The 18024-nt window shown below is 54.7% G+C and overlaps 5 protein-coding genes across 5 annotated transcripts; 4 read left to right on the top strand and 1 right to left on the bottom strand.

Annotated features, from left to right (window-relative positions):
- Positions 1–212: 212 nt before the first annotated feature.
- On the top strand, positions 213–1905 carry INS49_002872 (uncharacterized protein; the record flags this gene model as incomplete). The annotated part of the gene is made up of 4 exons (XM_043163673.1): positions 213–345; positions 420–671; positions 751–965; positions 1726–1905. The coding sequence occupies 4 exons, from the start codon at positions 213–215 to the stop codon at positions 1903–1905; spliced, it is 780 nt and encodes a 259-aa protein (XP_043032179.1).
- A 3978-nt stretch (positions 1906–5883) lies between these two features.
- Positions 5884–7935, top strand: INS49_002871 (uncharacterized protein; the record flags this gene model as incomplete). Its single annotated transcript, XM_043163672.1, has 2 exons — positions 5884–6232; positions 6392–7935. The coding sequence occupies 2 exons, from the start codon at positions 5884–5886 to the stop codon at positions 7933–7935; spliced, it is 1893 nt and encodes a 630-aa protein (XP_043032178.1).
- Positions 7936–8190: 255 nt separating this feature from the next.
- Positions 8191–11987, bottom strand: INS49_002870 (uncharacterized protein; the record flags this gene model as incomplete). Its single annotated transcript, XM_043163671.1, has 7 exons — positions 8191–8553; positions 8640–8780; positions 8885–9130; positions 9187–9237; positions 10354–10713; positions 10786–10887; positions 11811–11987. The coding sequence occupies 7 exons, from the start codon at positions 11985–11987 to the stop codon at positions 8191–8193; spliced, it is 1440 nt and encodes a 479-aa protein (XP_043032177.1).
- A 1493-nt stretch (positions 11988–13480) lies between these two features.
- INS49_002869 (uncharacterized protein) lies at positions 13481–15421 on the top strand (the record flags this gene model as incomplete). Its single annotated transcript, XM_043163670.1, has 1 exon — positions 13481–15421. One exon carries the CDS (start codon positions 13481–13483, stop codon positions 15419–15421), a length of 1941 nt encoding a protein of 646 aa, XP_043032176.1.
- Positions 15422–16494: 1073 nt separating this feature from the next.
- Positions 16495–17717, top strand: INS49_002868 (uncharacterized protein; the record flags this gene model as incomplete). The annotated part of the gene is made up of 4 exons (XM_043163669.1): positions 16495–16747; positions 16813–17181; positions 17232–17357; positions 17416–17717. 4 exons carry the CDS (start codon positions 16495–16497, stop codon positions 17715–17717), a joined length of 1050 nt encoding a protein of 349 aa, XP_043032175.1.
- Positions 17718–18024: the final 307 nt, after the last annotated feature.

The following is an 18024-nucleotide window of genomic DNA, read 5'->3' as shown; positions in this document are numbered from 1 at the left end:
GGGCAGAGGAAGGTAGTCTGGTTTCTTTCGTCGATCGCTTGATCGGTGTCGATGTGTGCCGCCTCGCTCAGCACAAAATCAAAGCACTCAACTCTGTAGACTTCGTCTCCAAGGCTTGCACCCACAACTGTAAGCTCTCGTCATCGCAGCAACCTTCCTACCAGTGACCTCTTGAAAGCATACCATACAGAAGTTGTCCACTGCAAGCCACCATGTCGGACGGTCACGAAAACCACCAGACAGGTGTCAATGACGCCGCCATCATTCTGCCGATCGCCGCCATGATCCTCATACTCTCCATCATCCCCCCGACCGTCTTGTTGATCTGCATGAGAATCACCCATCGTAAGTCCAAAAACCCTCGCACTCTTCAACTCCAGGACACACGTGCCTGGGTACCAGTGCTGAACATGAAACAGCCGAGTACTTTCGTGGTGGTCTGCCCCACGAGGACTGCCTGCCGGCCGTCGAGCAGCCAACCGACAAGTGGGCGCATCACGACCCGATCTTTCGCAGAGCCCGAGATGTCCTCTTGAAGTTCCACGGGGCGGCCATCGTGGCAGGCGGAGCAGTGGCCCTGCGGGTTCGCGAGGTCTTTGGTGGAGTCCGGGGACGCACCTTGGGTTTCCTTGAGAACTATCGCCGCCGCCGCGACGGAAATGCAGACGATGGTATGTGTCCCAGCTGGGAGGAGGGATGACCCATCTCATCTACATTGGACCACGAAGAGCTGACATTGCTTGCTGGCAGATCTTCCGGTCATACGCAACAAGTCCTGGCAGATACTCGCCGAGTCGCACTCGGAGCGAACTTTCACCGGCTTCAAGGATGACAAGGTCGAGTACGAGACGGTCGAGATCGTCGACAGCCCGAAGAAGACTACCAAGACTGTTCATTTCGATCTTGGCGACTTGGACAATGTGGTGTCGTGTGTCCAGAAGCCTGAACCGGCTGTGGTTGCGGAGGTGAAGAAGTGAACATGAGGAGACGACAAGTGGTTGTGGGACAGGCAACAGATACAGTATGGGTGGATCTCCCGGTCCTTTTGGAGTAACGCACGATCCATGATGATGAGTCTTCGGGACGTTGCTTGAGGGCCCGGCTTCTGGGATTTCTGGGAGTGGGGAAAGCATTGCGGGACCAGATCGTGGATAGTCAAGATGCAAGATGCACTCCATGGTGAGAAACGGCACAGGGACTCTTCCAGTCCTTTCTCAGGGGTCGTCGTTCACGGTATTGCACAAGGTCTTAGTATCATGGGGGTAGACCGTCAATGACGTCTCTGTCGTGATTCATTAAAAATTATCCTTCACTTCGTCTTCCATCCATCTATCAGCAGATAGATGAGATCACTGCCAGAAAAGAAACTGAAACCTCTTTCTCTCCTTCATCTCAAGCACGGAACGATTTCTCTTCCTCGTCTTCTTCGGCCCCTGCTGCGCCTCGGCAGGTAAAGCCGGGAGAGGCTTGTTGGGCGGAGGATGAGGAGGCGGGCTGCAGAAATATGTCCAATTTGCCGGAAGCGAGTGCTGGCTGATTGGACGCCTCCTCGCAGGCTGGGAACGGCCTGTTGAGTTGCGCAAGATGTCTGCGATGGGACTTATCACAGGTTCTGATGGCACAATGTTAGCATAGAGAATATAGGCGATGCTGGAGGGAATAGGAAGCATACCGTTATCTCTGGGGCTGAATCTATTCCTCAGGAGAGATCCCATAGAGTAATAGGCCCGCAGGTGTCTCGACCGGGAGGTCTTCCTCAGGGACCTCGCCTTTGACGAGCTGGTGCTCGAGACGGTCGAGACGGAGCACATGCTCGACCTCGCGAGGCTGCGGCCGGCGGTGCCGGTGCTCATGATCGAGACGGGCCTCGCTCTCCTGCCGGGGATCCTCATCTGCGACAGGTAGTCCTTCCACTCCTCAAACCCCCGCATGATGTCCTCCTTGGCTGAATTCGCGAGGCGCGGCTTGTCTGATTTGGAAGCCTTGCACATGGCCTCTGATTTCCTCCACGAGATGAAGTCGTCCCAGTCCTCGCACTGCCGGGGGATCACCGGCTTGGGAGGGGGCGTGGGTGCCCTGGCTGGTGTTTCTGAGCGGTCCTGATGGCTCACTTTTGAGGGTGAGACTATGAGGAGGTCTGCGCCTTGATGTCTCTCGTCGTAGATTGGGACCATAAATATTGCGGTATTGTCGACCTTTTCAGACTTTTGTCTGGGTGAAGGGGCGAGAGTATGTCGGGATATTGTCTTTGGGTTTGCTGCGTGTGGAGGAGGAGGGGGAGGAGTTGATTGGTCGGCCATAGTCCTTGTTGAGCTCCTATGGAGAGGATTATGGAGAGGATTTCTGGATGCGACTGAGGCAGACATAGTCTAGTTTGAGGCTGATGAGAATGTTGGCGAAGGAGTGCGCTGAGGATGGGAGAGCCGCTCGGGCTGGAGTTGGAATATAAGATAGTTCGGTCTACAGAGAGCAACAGAGGGCAGTCACGATAATCAGCTGGCCTCGGAGCTACATACAAGTAGCACTGAGGAGTCAGCCCAAGGTGTTGGCGGTCTGGAGACCCCGGAAACGATGTCCAACACCGAGATCCACCGCATTCCTCAACCACGATCCTCATTTAGACATACGGTCACGCGGGCAGACGCCGACATGGCGGTGTCTCCATATTCTAGCGCGGTTCGAGAATAATGCGTCTCAGACAGCAGTTGGGAGGGATTCCCTGGCTGCCCAAGGAGGCCAGGGAGGTCGCGCGATATTCTGGGCGATAAGAAGAACCAAGTGGCTGTTTGTGGGGGTGGGTGAGCTGTTCTCCTCTTTGCGATATGCGGCCAGTCTCGCGTATCCATGTCTAAATTGGGTCCTGGCTCCATATATAGTTGGCGCGATTGCGGCTCTGCCCAATGGCGGCGGGTGCTCCCACGCCAGGGCCCGAGTTGGGCTCGCTGTCTCGCGTTTTCCCAGGATGAACTGCAGGAGCAAACAAGGGCGAATCGTTGCCTGTGGTGCGAACCCACCTGAGAGAAACAGACGAACCGCGGGGAAGGCGTCCCTGATCTACACTACCACGGACAGCACGGCAAGGGCTGGCGGACCTGGCGGCAAACAGCCATGTCCTGGGTCTTGAAACGGGCTGGTCCACCGTAGCATCGTGAGAGTTGGTACCTTAGCGTCGCGAGGCAGAGCAGGACTGGGCGGACTATTCGAAGTTGATGAGCTGTCAGGCTGCCCTGCCTGTACTAGGAGATTAGATATGAACGACGATGGTGGAGTGGACCAAGAGCTAAGTAGCACCCACGAACAGGAAGCGGAAGCCCTCGAGTCACGAGGGTAAAATCGCCCAATTGCGTCGTCTACTGGACTAGACATGCATTGGTGTAGTGGTCTCCCGGAATGGGGCCTTCACTCAGTTGATGCTGAAATGCCATCATCGTTACCGCGGGAGCTCGGCTGGCAAGTGGAGGAGCAGAGGAGCAGGTCACAAGTCCACCATCTCCTCCTCCGATTACCAACAGAGTCGCTTGGCAGTTGTGGAGGACTTACCAAGAAGATACAGTTACGGATCATTCGGTGATGATCTTGGTACCCAAGGCCACGATGATAGATGGGGCTTTGGCCGTGATCCCATCTCAACTGGCTCTGAAAGCAGTCACACTGGTCCTCAAGGAGCGAGCAGCTTCATCCTTGGCAGCCCAGGAGCTGAAAGGTAGAGGGAGGGAGAGTTTCGCATCCAATCAACAAGTCCTGTCCTCTGGCTCAAGGCACCTTCGGCCGTTCACCGCAAGAAATGGGACGTGTTATTGAGGCGATCAACTGATATTGGAGAGCAGGGTACAGCAGATTGGTAAGAATTGTGCCCTCTCCCACAAGAGACCGCGAGAGACGGTGGGCCGGTCTGATGGTGAGAGAAGACTACTTAGCAAATCTGCCAGCCAGGACAGGGAGTTCAAGTTAGTACGCTACCCACGTTTTGGCGCCCCACAGGACCGCGCAAGCACGTTGTCGCGGTCAACCAATCAGCCAAGTTTGCCGCCTCCAGAGATCCTCAACCATTTTGCCTGCCCCTCATCAAGGTTCTTTCCCCCAGGGATTTTTTCCCCGATGGCCGCCCCCAGTGATCGCCGATAGCCGGCATCCACCACTGGGGCTAAACCTCAGCAGCCCCTGTTGTACCGCTGTTGAGCCGTCCAGCAACGGGCAAACTGTCGGTGCTCCTGACAAAGCTGCGGTGACCCCAGCCATGTCGGCGACGAGTGGGACTCGCTTGAGCTCGTGGGATGGGTCTCCGTCAGTCATCGCTTCCGTCCACACAACCCTGCCAACTTTGTCCTCCGTGGCCTCTATGCTGCTGCCAACAAGCACCACTGAGAAACAGCCGAATGAGCGTCGCGCCAGGTTGGCACTTCTGTCCATTGCGAAGACTTGCTTACAACATGCCCGGTCGGTTTCGTGACAGCCTCACGTCCAAACCTTGAAAGAACTGGCTTCTGAGGCTCTCGCCATGCTTGTGGTGGGCCATAATGAAGCATCGCGGGTAGTCAAGGCAAGGCGAATGTCAACACCCCCCAGGCGTCTCGAGTTCCAATGAGACCCTCGTAGGGCGGTGTCACATATCACCCGAATCATCCGACCCGTGCCTCCGTCTTGCAACAACATAATTGGTCTACGGTCGAAGGTGGTCCCTGCAAGAAGTTGGCGATTGATGGTGGTCACTGGACGCTGCCACTGCGCGGTGCGACGTGCCCTGACAGGCATGTCTTTCTGGCTCGGCCTACGCTGCCAGTGCCTGAATTAATTCCCACGTGCCGAGATACAATGGGAACCTGCCCATTATCATCTGCTCCTGAAAACTGATATCAGTCAGGACTCTGAAGCACCGTTGCGGGATGGGGTAATTCCAGGGCGCTCCTGCACGTGCAATCTGCCGAGCCGCCATCTCTTCGTGAGTCTACGGCATGAGGCTAACTTTAAGCACCAGCTGAGCCAACGCCTACGATTCTGAAAGGCTGGCGCCAAGATGCTAAATCCTCGGCCTCCTTTTTCCCACAGCCACTTGGTATGAGTCGCCGTAACGCAAGTTTGTGCAGGAACACGTTCTTCTCTTTGGTCCCGGGCAAACGAAATTGAGACGCCAGTCTGTGAAGCTCCCGCGTCTTGCCGCTAATGACAATGGAGCCAATTTACCGCTCCGCTTCTCACAAGCATCGCCTACCTCAGCTCGATTCCGGCAGGATCTTGGAATGCCTTGAGCTGGGTAGGAGTGAATGAGCCCAAGAAGGAGACAGGCTGCGATGACTCCTTCGTAGGTGTAGTCGCCCCGCTTACGTCGCATCGTGTCGTCCCATGGCCCTCCTGCAGCGGCATCCCGACACGAAGAAGCCATCACGAACCCCTCCGGACCCAGATGGCTGCCTATTTTATCCCTCCGGAGTCAGAATCTGGCAGCCGTTTTAGTGCCAATGAGCCTGGGATCACGGTACCAGAGCCACGGGATCTTCTTCGCTCTAGGCCCTGTCAGGCCTTACTCATCTCGCTACACGGGGTGCAACCCAATCACTGACAAGCTTAAAATACGATTTCTTGGCAGCTTGACCGCAACAGGAATGGAGCAAAGAGAGGCGGTTTGCAGGCTCAGGAAACCACCAAGCCACCCGGGGCTACGATCCTGCTGTGACTCTGGGGAGGGATATGGCAAGTTTCTTATGCTCTTTTTGGGTCTAGAAATCCTTTTTCTGCCTCGCCGTGCCTCTCGTGCTGGCCGTTCAAATATACACACAATGGCTGCGACGGGACGCCCTCGTCCTCTCCCCTAACGCCTCCTTCTCTGAGCAAGCGACTCTCTTCGCCGTCACTCGTTTGCTTCTCTTTCCATAGCCTTCATTGACCATGAGGGCATCACTGGCTTTGGCGCTGCTTGCCGCTTGCACGCAATCGGCACATGCAGTTGTTCAGTTCCCCTTCGCCAAGCATGCCAGTCCTCACCAGAATGTCGCCAAAGGTGGCTCAAAAGCACGAGCCTTGAAGACGGGCTTCTTCCAAGGTGCTATGACCTACGTTGTGAACGCCACTGTCGGGACGCCTGGCCAGCCTGTGTCTCTAGTTCTGGCGCCCTCCTCCTCAGACACCTGGGTCGTTGATGCTAGGTCAGACCAATGTACCTACTACAGCACCTATTACAGCACCTCCTACGATGGTGACACTGATCCGGACGACCCGTCGTGCATTTGGGGAAGCTGTAAGTGACGTCCCTATTCAGAGGGCAGACCCACTAGATCATGATCTCGGATCTGGACTGCCCCTGAGGCTCCGCCCGGAGCAACGCCGATCGCCGAGTCACACTCTCCGGGCGGAAAGTGCTACGGTCTTGGATTCCAGGTGCTGATATCCTTCGCAGTCTCACCCAATGTGTCATCCACATATCAGTCCGAGTCTCTAGAGGAGGATGACGACTCGAGCTCCAGCTCCAGCTACGACTTCAGTAACACATATAACGACGATTCATACGCCTATGGGGACTATTTCAACGACTCGATTGCCCTGGGCGATGTGTCTTTGGACGATTTCACCGTTGGCCTGGTCAACAGTACCAACAGGTACATCGGCATGCTCGGCCTCGGCTACAACGACAGCGTGCACTCGACCTTTACGGATCGTCTCGTGAGCGAGGGACTTATCAACAGCACGACGTACTCGATCTGGGTCGACGACTCAGAGGCAAGCTCAGGTAATATTCTCTTCGGCGCCATCGACACGACCAAGTTCGAAGGAAGCCTGTTCCGGGTCTCCTCGTACTACTCGGGCTATCAGATGCTCATGACAATCTCGAGCATCAACGCCACGACCAAGGATAGCGATGGACCAATCACGATCACCTACGACGCGGAGGCGGATGATAGCTACTACGGCAGCTCATCCACCAGCCCGTCATCGAGCTCGTCTTCAAGCTCATCCTCGAGTAACTACCTGTTCAGTGCGACATTCGCCCCTACTGACTCCCTGAGCGTCTTGCCTGACGATGTGGCCTCTCAATTCTGGGAGGTCGCAGGAGCTTACTACGACTCGGATGTGGAGATGGCCTTGATCGGGTGCAACGCCGGTAACGACGGCTCGACCAACTTCACCTTCAGGCTCGGCAACGGCCCCAATGGCCCCAACATCACGGCGGCCCTGGAGGACCTCATCGTTCCCGTGACGGACGTCGACATAACAACCTACTCCTCGTCCTACTTCTCATCCCTCGACACGGCGGTGTGCCTCTTCGGCGTGCAAAACAGGAGCATCCTCTCGAGCTCCTCGTACTCGTACACCTCCGACTACAGCCTCGGCAGCGGCATCCTCCGCCGGACGTACAGCGTCTTCGACTTCGTCAACGACGAGATCGCCATCGCGCCCGTCAAGTTCGGCGCGACGGAGACGAGCAACGTCGTTGCCTTCGCCACGTACGGGTCCACGGCCCCCTCGTCGACGATGCTCTGTATCCTCTCGAGCTGCTCCAAGACCACCACCGGCGGCGGCACCAGCTCCGGCGGGGGTTCCGACAACGACGAGGGCGGGCTGGCGTCGGACATCCTCTCGGTGCCCGCGCTCGTCGGGGTGAGCCTGGGCGTCGGCCTGGGCGCGCTCTCCGTCGGCATCATCGGCTACCTGATCTGGCGGCACCGCATGAGAAGGAGGATGGCCGGCAAGGAGGACGCCGGGTCGGTAACCACCGCTGAGGCGGGCGAGGCGGCGCCCCCGCTGCCGCCGCGAGAGGGGGCCGCCGGCGGGGCTGCGCCGGGCCCGGAGATGACGCAGGCTTCGCGACCGCATGTAGTTGACAAGGGCAAGGCGCCTGAGATCCCTATGCCTGAGAACCTAGGATCTACGTCGACCCATGGACATGGTACCGGTGTGCAGGGTTCGGAGCCCGCGCAGGGTTCATCGAGCCGTGATGCCTGATACCAACTGCTATTTTAATGTTAATGTCTGTATGATTTTGGATATGGTGTGGAGAGACAAGGAATGACTTAGATACCCAGCCTAGCATAGCGGTTTATCAAATAGAGGAGATACCCCTTAACAAACAGTCCACGCTCCGCACCACAGGCCCACCGAAAGAAAGAACGGCGGCACGCCAAAGCTTTTGCAGAAGCCACTGCAAGGGACCATGGATGGCAAATTGATTCATCATCAAACCTATAATTACCCGCCCTTTTACAACTTATAAACAGGGTCCTCCTCCGCAGCGTCCACCCCGCCCTTGACGACGCGCTGGACGGCCGCGCCGATCTCCTCGTCGCCGTCCAGCAGGTCGATCCAGCTGTTCCTGACGCCCTCGGCCTCGAGCAGCGCGGCAGAGACCTGCGCCACCGACTCCCGGCTCACCTTGCCCCTGCTGGTCTTGGTCTTGCCCAGCTCGACCTTGCCCGCCGGGTCCGTGGTCAGCGTGCCCGGGCGCAGGTTGATCCCGACGAAGTCGCTGCCCCGCTTGGCCGACTCCTGGTACAGGGCCTCGTCTGCTGCGAGCTTGGCGATGTAGTAGTTGGGGAGGATCTTGTAGTTGACTTCCTCGGCGGCCTTGTTCCCGGGGGCCATGTTAGCATCTTGGTCTTTGTGATGGGCCTGAGCGGGAGGTCCTGTGCTGGCTGAGGGGCGCGGCTCACCTTCCAGTCGTCATCGTTCCACCAGCTGGGTTTGTTCCGGCGCGAGTCGAGGTATGAGATGTTGAGGAACCGGGTGATGGTGGGTGTGTTGGCCGAGGCCTTGATGAAGTGGATGGCGGCGTCGCGGTCGACGGCGAATGTCTGTGTGTTGCAAAGCCCAGTCAGATTTTCCTCCCGTATGATATGTGATGACTGCTATGCAGCAAGGGGGCATACCCGCTCGGCGCCTCCTCTTCCTCCTGCACCGGCGCTCCAGAAGACGTAGCGGGGTTGACCTCGTCGAGGATGCTCTTGGCTTGCGACTCGCTCTTGACTTCCTCAATGCTACGGACGAGGACGTTCAGCTTGCCCTGGAGGCTCTCGCCGAGCTTCTTGATGGCGGGGATCTGTTCCTCAGTGCGGATGATGCTGGTCACCGTCCACGACTTCTTAAGCAGGATCGGGGTGAGCAGCTGGCTGATCTTGCCGTGGCCGCCGAGTACGAGGACGTGCTTGCTCATGGTGTTGTTATGGTGGTGAAGCTTGGTGTGGAGGAGGTCTGTCGCACGAGATATTGCGTGTTGGTGGTGAAGGTGGTGATGTTGAGCTTGAGAAGCAACTATCGCGGGGTCAGTGGAGCGAGGGAGAGGGGCAGCTTTTGTGTCAAAACAGCCGGCTCCCCACTCGCACGCGATGCTGCGATGATGATGCCATTTCCTGGGCTGACATATGGCGGAATTTAGCTTTTACGATGATCACCGAATGCCATTACTCAGTCGTTCTACCCTGTGCTGCCGGTACTAACCATATGCGTGGGCTTCGATTAAACCAGCTTCTCGGGCGCGCTTCTGCACGAGGTCTACCCACGATCGACAGCTACCCTTGCGAGGGCCAGTGAGGGTATGATGCAATTACTCACTAAGCTTCACACGGGCAGAGCTTCGCCAAGCTCCTCTTGGCACCGGGGCTGCCGGTCGAGCACGGAACGGAGCCGCCGTATCGCAACGCTGAATCTTTGCATGCTCCGCAGATAGCACAGCTATGGAACTCCCATTGGTATTTTGAGCAATGATCTCGCATCCGCGGGTCTCCATGGCATTCCTCTTGGCACCCATCAGCGGAGCGAACGAGGTAACCATTGTCATTTCTTTTAGGTGATTCAGTTGCTAACTGAACTGGCTTGTCAAGCAGAACGATAGTCCGCATTCTGAACCTGACGTTTCGGCTAGAATATTCGGAAGGATTTTACGTTCGTTCGAATGGCTCAACATCTCGTAGTTAGATCTTCGATTCTAGAAGTTACGGTATGTTCAACATGAAATCGTAGTTCCGGGCACAAGATATTGGAGAAGACGTCCCATTGTGTCACAGAAGAGCTTCTACATGACAATTTGTTTCGAAACGAGCCAGTATAAGAATTGCTTGTTTGTTTTTATTCCAAGCTCCCACCCAGCTTGCTAAAAAAACAAATAAAAAATTATTACATCGTAGATATACCCTCCGACCACAGCATTCAGAAATCTGAGTATTCCTTTGCAGATTCTATCGATATGGGCAGAATCCAAGCTATCCCGATGAGCAGCCAAGAAACCAAAAAGAAGGCGCGGGATTTGCCGGTGGTCCCAACAGACATAGCAAAAATAATCACGGGCCATAACCACACAGCCAGCCAAAGAAGGCCAAAGACTTCGTAAGGAAGCAGCCAGCCAACGCAGCAGAACAAAGTGCACAGTACCATGCCGGAGAACCACCGCTTCTCCCTTGCAACCCAGCCCTTGAGACCGCTTCGGAAGCTGTACTTTCCCAGCGCCATGGCCGGGTCACCTCCGACCCTCCCGCCCCTTAGGTTCCGACTGACGTGTGTGGAAAATTCTTTGTTGGACAAAGCAGTGGCCTGGTCCGCGTCGCCGAAGTCAACGGCGATTGCCCTGGTCAATTTGACCGCGGCCTTGTACCGGTTCGGGATCTCGTACGGCCCACGGCTCGATAGCTTCAGATGAGCCTTGAGCCACATCACATATACTGAAAGCGACCAGAAACTCATGAGCAACATGGCAATGAATGCTTGCAAGAACGAGAAGCCCCATTTGTATGTCTGTTGGCCAATTCGTTAGTGCCATTTATCTAAGATCTAATTTTCAAGGATGTATCATCTTCTCCTACTTACTCCATTTGGCTGACACCGGCCATAGCCTTGTGTGATGATGTAGTCGAAGTCGTACGCCTCATTGTTGTAGACGTAGGTTATTTTCTTCTCATCCATGAATGGCTGTTGACCCGTACGAGGGTCAGTCCAGTCGGAGCCATATGTATCGTACCTGTATGTGGGAAAGGCCGAGATGTTCAGTGCAGGACTAGGAAGAGTAGTATTGTCCTGAGGCCACGTTGAGTTTGTGTTGTTCAGGCCAAGAAGACCGTAAGTTTCCGTATCTGGCAGCGAGGGTTAGAACGGACCAGTGAGCATGCAGCTTTTTTGCTTATTAACTCCTTGAATACCTACAAAGTGAGACATTATTCCCTAGGGTGTAGAATTTATCTGTTGTACCGTAGCAATAACAGTAGGCATTATCTTTTGATATGAATGTAGGATCCCACTCCCCTAGGTATATATTCATTAAAACTTGTCGCAAGCCAGCAGAGAATAGAATCAAGGGGTACTCACTCGTTTCGCTACAGCATGGGACCAAGTACTCATCTGTCAGCCCATCGACCCTGCTCCCATCATGGATGATGTATAGCAACGGGCTGAATGATGAAAACGGTATGAGTGAACCGTCCCTAATCTTGACGAAGGCGACGTTGTTACTGTCGTAACCCGTCATAGCACTTGCGACGGTTGGCCAAGCTAAGACAAAGAGCATAGTGACAGTCATGAAAACCATCGCTGCTATTGATCTGAGTCTCCTTCGAGCCAGGAAGTCTCTGATGACCCCCGTTACTCCCAATATCGAGATGCTGTCTTGCATGAATATCGTCCAGTATGTGTGATAGGAAACGGTTCTGGTATCTGGTCCCTCTTCGAGTGACGCCTTGATGTGAAGAGAAAACGCTCTCCAAGAGAAGACAACTAGAATCGTCTGGCCGATCCTGCCAACTGCCTGAAATCATCTCTCCTTAGCTGAGCCCAATTTTTCAAAGAAGATGTCACATGTGAAGTTACTCGCGCTCCTCTGGGTTCCGTCAACAACTTACAACATCCCACACAACATCCACGACCTTGGCTTGTGTGAAGGTAAGCTCGCCGAACCCCGACGTGATCTGGAAAAATCCGTTGATATCCCAGGGATCGTAGATTTCGTAGATGGAGAACGTGCCGTCCGGCAGGCACGCGGAGCTCATGTAGTAACCTGACCAGAGCAAAGGCACCATGATCAGACAGGTTAACAGGCCTGCGACCCAGCAGAAGAACAGAAACCAAATTCCCCCTCGTGCCCAGCGAATGGTGCGCATGTCCCTCAGGGCCTCCCGCCATGACTCTCGCAAGACACTGATGGGAGCGGTGCCATTGTGTTCGCGGCGATATGGTGTCGAGGGCCCAATCACATAGGGCTCCAACAGCAGGGGATCCAGGTCTGCGCGCTCTGTGAGCTCGAATGCTGCCGACTTGGTTGGGCATGCCCCAGCCGGGTCTTCGAATTGGCCCATAACGCCAGCATGTGAGATGATTTTTTGAGATGGAAAATTGAAAATTGAAAATTGACAAGACGTAGATTTGAAAAAAGCTTGTCCATTTTCAAGAGTTAAATTTGGAAGGCTTGCAGATCTCAGGGGAAGAAAACAAGATTAGGCAGTCAGCAATCCTCCCGAGCTGTAACAGCAGACGCTGTGAGATGATTGGGCAATTAGCTTTCAGCGCACCCACCCGGCCGCTGAAGGAGCTGGGCCCTGGTCCTTATAAATGCCTTCAACTATATAGTGGCCTGGCCTAGTAAGAAAGCGATCCTGTGCACGTTCATGAGAACGGGGAGCCGGACATCTGATGCAAATTTAGGCAACTATTCTTCCGACCTGCTGGGCCTGATGAGAGCTTTTCGTTGAAAGTGAAAAGACAAGGGGGTGGGGAGTGTAGATTCAACGTGGGTACATACACGGGTTCTCTGCGAAGGAAACAGAAATAAGTAGAGGCAGTTGTCTACTCGGGTAAATAGACCTTAGAATTGTTCGGAAACTAGGCTTAACGGGACTGATTTTACAAGCAGAATTCGCTATTCCTAGAGTGGGCTGCCAAGTCTGTTCCGCGTCGCGTCAAATCCAGTCACTGTCACATTGATCAGCAGGGGTGCAGAGCTGACCATTGCGTGCAGGGGGCTCACGACCCGTGCGAATGTTTGAAGTAGCGAGACACAACTGAGTCCGAGTAAGAGCCAATTATGTCATCGAGGAGGTAACTTTTGGCGAGCGGTCGACGGCGGCAGCAATATATCCAGCGGGTTTCGTGTGCCCAGTATGCAGCAGCCGGTTGTACTGCAGTCCCTGGCACAGCAGCGCCTGTAGGTTTGCGGCCGCAGCGGTGCTACGTCAGCTGACCTGCTTGCCTACCCCATCCAAAATCCTCCGTAACGGCCCTGTGAAGGAAGGAGCCGGTAAACATACGTTATCGGAGCGGAGATTTGTAGGATCTCGATTTGTCAAAAACTATCAATGGAAAAGGACCCACGTCGTTTGTTCCAAGCGATTATCCGAAAACACTACGCAAGCAGTTCAATTGTTTCTCTTTTTTTTTTTGAAGTCTGAGAAAAGCATCGTCCAGGGATCACCTCAATCCATGGAAGACCCACTCGTCTGTGCCCGCACCACAGGGGTTTTGGAGGCACCCAACGGCGCATCACAGCTGTTCTGAATGACCTCGACGCTGAGGAGCCATGCACCTTCTTCATTGCACCAAGGGAGACTTTGACCAGCCATTAGCGATCCACCTGGAACAAGTCGGCGAGCAGCCCCCACCCTATGCAACCCTCTCGCATGTCTGGGGAGATGGCGAGGTTACATTCCAGGACTGCGAGGACGTCGAAGACATAACGCGTCTGTCCAGGATAACGTTGAAGAAAGGCTACGCCAAGCTGGCGGCAGCATGTGAGCGCGCCCTGCAGGATGGGCTTGGATACGTCTGGGTTGACACGTGCTGCATCAACAAGAGCTCCAGTGCCGAGCTGTCCGAGGCGATCAACTCCATGTTCCGCTGGTACGAGATGTCGCAGACGTGCTATGCCTACCTAGACGACCTCCATGACCGCTTCAACCTGCGGAACCTTCGGAAGAGCAGGTGGTTTACGAGAGGTTGGACGCTGCAGGAGCTGATTGCACCGGCGGACGTTGTGTTTCTCACCGCCGAGTGGCAGGAGATAGGGACAAAGGCCACGCTTTCGAAACAGATATCAAGCATCTCACGGATACGGGAGTGTATACTTGTCGATGGACTGTATGCGCACGATACAAGCGTGGCGGAGAAGATATCCTGGGCGGCCAGACGACGGACGACCCGAGAGGAGGACCACGCCTACTCCCTTCTGGGCCTCTTCGATGTTCATATGCCGCCTATTTATGGCGAAGGGGGCTCCAGCGCGTTCAGGAGATTACAAGAGCAGATCATGCATACGTCAACCGATCATACCATCTTCACCTGGTGGGGACAAGGATCTTCTATAACCTCTGGAATCCTGGCCTTGTCTCCCGACCAATTCTTCGGCGCGAAGCTCCACCCTGTCGAGTTTGACGTCTATCGGCAAGCGTTTGATTTGCTTCAGGCAAAGCCGGAATTCACCGTCACAAACTATGGCCTGAAAATGCAGATCCCCATAGCAGAGATTGGACCGGACTACCCAGGGTATTACTACGGATTCCTCGCGGCGCGATACATAGGCGCTTCTACCGTAAATGAGTGGGCCACGATATACCTCTACCGGCAGCCGGGAGGCGGCATGCGCCAGTTCACCCGCACGAGCTTCAAGGGCATGTGGTTTGAACACAGGAAGATCGGCGCCGAGGACTTCCACAAGGACACTATCTTTATAAAAATAACTGTCGATACCTGGCCGCTGGTGTTGAACCCGGACGTGAGCGAGCCTTTCGGTACGCCATCCCTCAGAGGTGGATGCGGCGGACAGATGGAACGGCGGGTGTACATGGCATTTGCCAAGAAGCATCCAACAATTCACATTGCAGAGTACTGGGTGAACGACTGCCCGCTGAGGTGCAACGAAGTTCTCATGCTCAGCTTCAAGGGCCGATGGGCCATGAGGACGGAGTCGGGGCGGGAGATATTCCCGGACCTACACAAAGCCACCGTAGCGAGGAGTATACAGGCTGACTTTGTCGAGTTCGACCGAAGAACATACGAAAACGGCCGACACCTTGCTTTCATAATCATGAGCAACGGGATAGACAGGATTCTTGTCGTCATGGCTATACAGCGGGGAGCATGGCTACTCCTGCTTGCAAAAATAGAGAGCAACGTCTCAGTCCGGACGGTGAGGCATGACATGCTCTCTCCCGTGGAGAAACAAGACGGAAGTGACCAGGTACTACACCGGCGAGCCAGCACGCTGCTTACACCTCCTTGGCTACAATCTAAATTCGTCGGCGTGGGCGTGCCCTTCAACCCACCAGGGCCATTCGAGGCCCGCCTGGGCAGATACTTTGTCTCGATCGAGCGAGAGACCCGTTTGGACCGTCCGAAGGAGCTGTTCTTCCGCATCACTGTCGGCATGAGGCCAGTGGTGTCTCGGAAAGCAGCAGGCACGTTCCAAATCAAGGAGAACGCGACGAAATCTGTATTTCTGATGAGATCGATACCGAGTTCTTGAGATTTGTTTAGGCTCGTTACGTCGACTCCACTTGCTTCTGTCACTGTCACACTTATCTCAGAGGTTGTCGATTTGATATAAAAGTCGCGAGCGTTTGGCCGGTACAAATCTACCAGTCTGGATGCCGTTGAGGGACATTATTCTCAAAAATTGTCACCCTGGAGCGAGACTCACATACTTACTTGTAATTAGCCTATCTTTACATTCGAAGAACAGAATGTACACTTAAGGGATGGCTGGGCTTGCCATACTATTTTGTTTCGCGTGGGAATTATGTAAATTGGGGCCCGGACGGAAGATGTCAAGTTCAGGGTGAATTGACGTAAGAAATGAAAAGATCAATAATCACGACAATGGCATGTTGTGGCTTGGTTATCGACTGTTTGGATCCCATGGCAAAATGGGAATACGTATCGCATGTTCAACGAGATACTCTGCCAGGAGCCTCGGAGGGATTAGTGTTCCCGTTCCGCTTTGGCTGAGGGTATCCACGGATCCTCCTCAGTGCAGATAGATGCATGCAAGCGATGCAAGGGACAGATCTAATGATACGCTAACTGTTATAAAACCCTGGTTAAATATATATCCACTCGCTTAACTGAGCGGAGTTTATACTCTTTTCAGCGTACTTAAGTAGTTATGTCGGACAGTTAGTTGTTGCGGTTGCGCAGTCCTTCCCACAAAAGACACTAGCAGTGAGCTCTCACCAGCCGCCCCCATTTCCCTTCCGCGAGATTCAACTCCCCCAGAGGTATTTAAGCAGACTCTATGCTTCAGCATCTCGACGGCAGTAGAAGAGAGTGCACGTCCCAGACTCTTGAAAAAAACTTCGCACTGCACAGCCTATCGCATCATCCGATCAGTAATCTCTGATTGGTAATACGTGTACACTTGGTCCAAAGGTCCGTTCATTGACTCTTCTTAACGATTAGCATTCCAAGACGACGCTTTTGCTAAAATCTGGCTATTGAACCAAGAAGGCTCCATCCAACACTTCATCTGCTCGTATACATTCGACGCTCTTCCGACAATCACCTGAATATCCCGCCTCCACGTCTCGCATCCGAATCACGATGGCCCCTCTTGACAACCCCGCAGTCCCCAAGGGCTCCACTGTCCTTGTCACCGGAGCCAACGGCCTGTTGGGCTCCCACATTGCCGACCAGTTCCTCGAGCATGGCTACAAGGTCCGCGGCACCGTCCGGGACAAGGAGAAGAATGCCTGGCTCCAGGCTCTCTTCGACAAGAAGTACGGCAAGGGCAGCTTCGAGCTTTTCAAGGTCGCCGACCTGACTTCCGAGGGCGCCTTCGACGAGGCCGTGAAAGGTATGGCGCACGGACACTGGAGATCACACTGGAAGTTTTACGATCCGTGGCTGACTCCTGCGTAGGCACCTCCGTCGTCGCACACACTGCCAGCATCACGAGCTTGGAATCGGACCCCAATGTTGTGATTCCTCAGGCTGTTGCGTTCGCCGAGAATGCCCTCAAGTCAGCGTACAAAGAGGTTTCCGTAAAGCGGTTCGTCCTGACCTCGTCATCATCGACTTGTTACCTCGCCGACCCATCCGTGCCGGGCATCAAGGTGACCGCAGACACCTGGAACGAATCCGCGCTCAAGGCCGCGTGGGCTGATCCTCCTTACACCCGGGAGCGCGCCGCTCCTGTCTACGCCGCCAGCAAGACACAGTCTGAACAGGCGGTGTGGAGGTACCACAAGGAAAACCGCAGCAGGCGCCCCGACTTGGTTGTAAACACGGGTGAGGATTGCCAGCTCGTGAGATTGAGTGAACCTGACTGACATTACTAGTTCTGCCTAACTTCAACTTCGGCAAGGCTCTCGACCCAGTTAATCAGGGCTACCCGAGCAGCTCCGGCCTCCCGGTCGCACTATGGCAGGGACAGGTGACACAAATTCACCAAATGATAAAGCCACGTACGTTCTTTTCTTCTTCTTGTATCAAAGGCTGGGGTGGTTCCTTACAACTTTGCAGAATACTACATCGACGTCCAGGACACCGGCAGGCTTCACGTCGCAGCCGCCGTCCTGGACCACGTCAAGGACAAGCGGATCTTTGGCTTCGCCGGACGGTTCAGCTGGGATGAGATTCTGGACATCATCCGCGAGGCCGCGCCTGGCAGGAAAGTCCCCGACAACTTCTCTGGCGGATCAGACCCTAATGAGATTGAGCCCCGCGATGAGGCTGAGCAGTTGCTGCGAGACCTTGGGCGTCCGGGCTGGGTCAGTTTGAAGGAGAGCATCCTGGCCAACATCTCGGACTTGAAGGACGCTTGAGCGCCTCGCGTTCCCGAATTGAAGACAACAAACGGCACTGTGTCCGGGAGCGAAGGGACTCGAGCCATGTACCCCGTAGTTTTGACATTCAAGGCCAGCCAAAACGAGATAATATCACCTGGGAATTATAAAAATTAAGGCCTAGAAGGAAAGCATCAATTTCAAGGTGAATCGACGTAAGATTGATATCCGGCACCGGGAGAGAGTGGTTGACAAACATCTCGAAAGCCCCGTCGTTATCAAAGATCAGGAAGACTGCACGGGCAAGTGGGGGTGATGAAGAGATGGACAAACCGCATCGAGATAA

The sequence above is a fragment of the Diaporthe citri genome (assembly GCF_014595645.1).
Source record: "Diaporthe citri strain NFHF-8-4 chromosome Unknown scaffold_1, whole genome shotgun sequence".
In the NCBI taxonomy this organism is placed as follows: Eukaryota; Fungi; Ascomycota; class Sordariomycetes; order Diaporthales; family Diaporthaceae; genus Diaporthe; species Diaporthe citri.
Note: the sequence above shows the minus strand (reverse complement) of the source record. Positions and strands in the feature narration are given on the sequence as shown.